Source organism: Helianthus annuus, chromosome 13 (genome assembly GCF_002127325.2).
Source record: "Helianthus annuus cultivar XRQ/B chromosome 13, HanXRQr2.0-SUNRISE, whole genome shotgun sequence".
NCBI classification, from domain to species: domain Eukaryota; kingdom Viridiplantae; phylum Streptophyta; class Magnoliopsida; order Asterales; family Asteraceae; genus Helianthus; species Helianthus annuus.
The window spans coordinates 40,826,918-40,832,692 of NC_035445.2; the positions used below are offsets into that span (position 1 = coordinate 40,826,918).

At 42.0% G+C, this 5,775-nt stretch overlaps 1 protein-coding gene across 1 annotated transcript; it reads left to right on the forward strand.

Annotated features, from left to right (window-relative positions):
- Positions 1-2,479: 2,479 nt before the first annotated feature.
- On the forward strand, positions 2,480-2,842 carry LOC110900732. Its single transcript, XM_022147602.1, has one exon. The coding sequence runs from the start codon at positions 2,480-2,482 to the stop codon at positions 2,840-2,842; it is 363 nt and encodes a 120-aa protein (XP_022003294.1).
- The last annotated feature ends 2,933 nt before the right edge of the window (positions 2,843-5,775 follow it).

The window sequence follows — 5,775 nt, forward strand, 5'->3', positions numbered from 1 at the left end:
ATCACCACCTGAAATAAGACACAAAACCTCGGACCTACTGATCAAGTCCTGGATTTAAAGACTCGGACTCAATTGAAATCACAACGAGACTCCAACAAAGTCGGACTTAATATGATACTAACAAAAGAGACTCTAAAATTCGGACCTAATAAAAACTTAGACTCAATGAGTAAAAATCGGACTAAACTAATAACAGAAACTCGGACTGAGTTAACTAAAAGTCGGACTATATAAAAATTTTAACTAAAAGTCGGAATATATAAAAATTTAAAACTCGGACTAAACCAACTACTTATAACTCGGACTCCTAAATAATCATTAAAATACGGACTCTTAAATAAGAACAAGAAAAATTCGGACAGAAAAAAAAGGAAAAAAAAAACTCGGTGAAAAGATCGGACTAGGTGAAAAGATCGGACTTTATATATCTATATTAAAAAAAACTCCAGGATACTAAAACTCATACACTCTAATAGACTATTAAAAACTCGGACTCCCTATCTATCTTAAGAGGTTAAAACTCGGAATAGGGACAATGAAACTCAGACAAAAAAACAAAACAATTAAAAAGTCGGACTTACTAACACTAAGGTTAAAATTCGGACAGAATAAAGGTAGGACTGAATGATTTGAAACTCAGACAAGTCTCAAAACTCAGAAGAGACCAATCTCCGGACTATCTCCCCAATGTGACTACACACTGGTTCAACAATACCCCGGAGACACAAACACAAAGTGTAAACCACGGACAAAGCTTCCAAAGATCAAACTCAGAATCTTTTTCACCTTCAAAACTCTGTAGAACAAGAACCAAAAACCCCTGTAAAACCCAGATGAAGAAAACACTAAAAATCACCAAACTACTCAAAATCCATCATCAAATCACTAGATATGAATGAAGAATCATGAATAAAACACAAAAACTCACAAAACTCTCACTAAACCCTATCAAAGTATGAACTTTTCTCACCAAAACCTTCAAACTAGGAACACCTACAGTAGTATGAGCACACTGCTCTAATACCACTTGTAAGGCCTCCTAATCCAAGATCTCACTCAGCTAAAGCAACCAACAGGTGTGCGGAATCCACCTGATGATCAACCACTGCAGATGAAACACTAGAATGCAAGGATTTGAGAGAGAAATCAAGAATACACTAAGTATTCTTGATGAAGATGAATGACGTCACTCACACAAAGCAGTCGCCAGACAAAACACAATGATTAGGGTTAGGTGCACAGAATTTCACACAGAATCGCCGCCTTGTCTATTCCACATTAAAGTATATATACAAGGCAAAGCCCGGACTTTCAAGGCTAACTAGAAAGCCCGGACAAACAACTACACAAAGAAACTCTGACTTTTGTCCCTATACAAAACTCAAACACAAGTCCTAACCAAAAACTCGGACCTCAAGAATCCATCCTAAAACTTGGACAAAATGTCCATAGGATAAACTTGGGACTAATTTTCAACATGTGTACAATAAAGACCCTAATAAATTGAGAGACATGCACTTATCACCAAAAGTGCATTAACAATCATCATGCAGCGTGTTGAAGAATGATCGTTGACTGTTCATTGGATTTCAGAAGACAATCTCGACTCTGCAAATTAAGGACGTTTTCTATTTAAATTTTGATCCGATTTGGTGGTACAAAAAGTTGTAGACTCCAAATTTCTTAATTAAATTTAACCGGGCTTGGGTTTGATGGTTTTAATTTCATGCTAATTGCTTATCTTACCAAATATATTCATCATGCTTTTTATGAACCATTATCTTGTTGTTGTTTTTTCTCAGACAACCCACAACCCTCTGATTGTATAAATTTAAAATATTCACCAAGATTTTTTTAGTATTCTTGAGTTAGAATTTAATCAAATAAAAATTTCGAAGGCAATTTTATTGATTGATTGAGTCAGCAAGATGTCAAAAACAGTTATACTGAATCTTGCTTGGATACCATGAAAAAATTGTGTAGTTTTTTGGTAAAATTGATCATGACTTATAGAGTAGCTGCAAGGTGTTGATCATCAATTCAATAAACTTGGGTTGCTTCTCAAGAGATCTACAGCGGATTGTCTTTAATGAAAGAAGATCTTTGGCAGATAACGAAAACTGAGCAATGCCATTATAGGTAAATGATGAAATCTTTGGTGCGAAGACCACAAACTCTATTTAATTAGGAAGTATTAGCGGAACATAATATCTCCAGAAGATATTTGTATTCTTTGTATATATCTCCATTTATTTAGGAGATCTTGTTTCCTATGTTAATTACCTTGTATCTTGTATATATACATCTTTACGTTATTAATAAAATGATGGAATTCTTCAAGATTACATGGTATCAGAGCATCCGCTCTATACCCTAAAGCCAGCTGAATTCTTTCATCTTTAGATTTCGATCTGACGCACTAGGGTTTCGACCCATCTCAGCATAACACGATCCTGTCCTGTTATTCTCTGTCATCACCATGGGTGACAAGATTGAATCCTCCACCAAGCAGCCACAATCTGCTCCTCTTCACCCGGTCTACACGGTTACCGACATTCAAAAGAAGGTCCGTGTTCTTGATGGATCTAAGGTCACGTATTCTGCGTGGGTAAAGCTCTTCCAGCTTCATGCACGTGGATACGAGGTTTTGGATCACATCACGAAAGAACCGCCTCCTAAGGAAGACCCCACGTATGAACAGTGGGCGAAGATTGATGCTATTGTGCTCCAGTGGATCTACTGTACCTTATCCGAAGACTATCTCCTTCGAGTTCTTGAAGCCGAGTCAACTGCTCTAGAAGCCTGGAATCGTGTCAAGGCTATTTTTCTCAACAACAAATGACCACGGTGCGCTGCCCTTCAACAGAAATTCGTCAATCTCAAGCTTAGTGCCATGCCCTCGTTGGAAGCTTATTGCCAGACACTCCGGGATCTTGCGGCTCAGTTGAATGATGTGGGTTGTCCCATTAATGAACAAGGTTTGGTGTTGCAACTTGTTCGCGGGTTGCCGATGGAATACGATACTATCGGTTCCATTATCAACCAATCATTACCTTCGTGGGAAGAAGCATGCAATATGCTCGACTCTGAACTCGAACGACATGCTGCACGGGAAGGTACCCATTCAGCCCCATCTGAGGCTTTAGCCGCGGTGTCCTCATCGCCGCAGCCCCCTCGCCGTGACAACACTTCACGCCGTAATAACCAGCGGTCTTCTGGCGGCAACAGGAGAAACCAACCGGGTCGTGGCAGCCCAAATAACTTCTCTAGCAAGCCTTCTTATCAGGCCCAACAACAGCCACAATCGGGCCGGCAACAACAAGGGGCACGCGGGTCCAGGTCTTCACAACAGCTCGCAAATTGGGGCCAGAATCAGCATCAGCAGCCAACTAACGCAGCCCAACGGCAGTTTAACATGCCTCCTTATTGGGCCAGCTCCTATTGGGCCCCGCCACCACCCTGTCCCTACCCCACCCACCCGGGTGGGCCTCTCCTTGGCAGCCCACTTCTCAGCCAAATCAACAACCTTCACAACAGAATGCTCAGGCGCATCTCTCTGATGTTAACCCGCTGGAACCAACTGAACTGGCAGAAGCTTTCCAGGCTATGGCTCTGAATCTAGAAGTGCAAGATTGGGTTATGGATACTGGAGCCTCAAACCATCTCACCAAGGACGCAGGTATGATTTCCCATCCGTGTAAAAACTCTATTAAACATGTTTTAGTTGGCAATGGTCATCGTGTGCCAGTCCTTGGATCGGGTCATTCCGCCCTTCCCTCTTCCTCGAAACCTATTCAACTTAAAGACATTTTACACACACCTAATATTATCAAAAACCTTATTTCTGATCGTAAAGTTACTCGTGATAATTGGGTCTCTGTTGATTTTGATCCGTTTGGTTTTTCTGTGAAGGATTTTCCGAGTGGGATGATTTTGAGTTGGCACAATAGCTCCAGCAACCTCTACCCACTCACTGCCTCTACACCGCCTGGTGCTTCCGCCTTTGTTTCCACGACTGATCCAGATTTTTGGCATAATCGTCTAGGGCATCCCGGCTTGCATGTTCTTGATTTTTTAAGTACTAATAAGTTTATTTCATGTCATAAACTCAGTCGTTCTTCGTTTTGTAACTCGTGCCAAATTGCTAAGCACAAACGTTTGCCTTTTAAGCTATCTACTTCTTGCACTTTATGTCCATTTGATATTATACATTGTGATTTGTGGACCTCACCAGTACTAAGTAATAATGGATATAAATATTATTTGGTTGTAATTGACGACTACAGTCATTTTACATGGGTGTTCCCACTCAAATTTAAATCTGAAACATACACCAAATTAACCAGTTTTCACAATTTTATCTCCACTCAATTTCATTGAAAAATAAAAACTTTTCAATGTGACATAGGGGGTGAATTTGATAATACTCAATTCAAGAACTTTGCACTCAAACAAGGTTTCCAGTTCAGGTTTTCTTGCCCTCATACCTCCCAACAAAATGGGATGGCGGAATGCATCATTCGACGCCTTAACGAACTCATGCTTTCTCTTCTTACCCATGCCTCACTCCCACCCAAATATTGGGTTGAGGCTCTCCACACATCCGTTTACCTTCACAATATTCTCCCATCCAAAACCATCGGTTTTCGAACCCCTACTGCCGTCTTTTATCTCCGAAACCCAGACTACGAACATCTTCGTGTGTTTGGGTGTGCGTGTTACCCGAACCAATCGGATACACGCCCCCACAAACTTGCACCTCGATCCATGCCTTGTGTGTTTCTTGGGTACCCGGCAGATCACCGTGGGTATAGATGTCTGGATTTGTCCTCCGGCAAGGTCATCCTAACTAGACACGTCACCTTTAATGAAATTCCCTTCCCATTTTCCCAAACCTTTACCCCTAGGCCGGACTCCTACGCATTCCTTGATTCTGACCCGTCACCGATTATATTTACCCAACCCGTGGCCCAAACACCCGTGGTCCCAACACCTACTTCCGCATCTTAAACACCAGTGGCCCCAACACCTACTTCCGCATCTGGCCTAACATCTCCATTATTGACCCACTCAGCCTCGCCACCACCTACAACCCACACCAACCCGGCCCATACACCCTCGGCTCACATTCCTTACCAATTTACATACTCTCGGCGACCGACACCCGCACCCACGAACCCCACAGCTACTGTCGTGTACCAACCTAACCCTACTTCTCAGCACCCTATGGTTACCCGCTCACGTGATCGTACCTCTAAACCAAGGGTTCCATTCAATCTTCACACTCAGTCCATCTCGCCCTTGCCTAAATCTTATCGTGATGGCCAATCTGATCCAAATTGGTCTGATGCCATGCTAACTGAGTACAATGCTTTACTAGATAATAGCACGTGGGAACTTGTGCCTCGGCCGTCTGATGCCCACATTATTCGTTGCATGTGGCTTTTTCGCCACAAATATCATACTAATGGGACACTTGAACGATACAAGGCTCGTTTGGTTGCTAATGGTAAATCACAAAGGGTGGGTATTGAATGTGATGAGACGTTTAGTCCCGTGGTGAAACCCACTACTATACGCACAATCCTTAGTTTGGCCCTCTCCAGGTCTTGGCCTATTCACCAGCTAGATGGAAAAAATGCTTTTTTACATGGGGACTTAAATGAAACAGTTTACATGTTTCAACCACCAGGGTTTGTTGATACAAAAAATCCTAATTATGTGTGTCGCTCGAAAAAGTCATTGTATGGTCTTAAGCCGGCACCCCGGGCGTGG

What these genes read in the sequence shown, in the direction of transcription:
- LOC110900732 (XM_022147602.1), top strand. Translation starts at nt 2,480, where the DNA reads ATGGGTGACAAGATTGAATCCTCCACCAAGCAGCCACAATCTGCTCCT.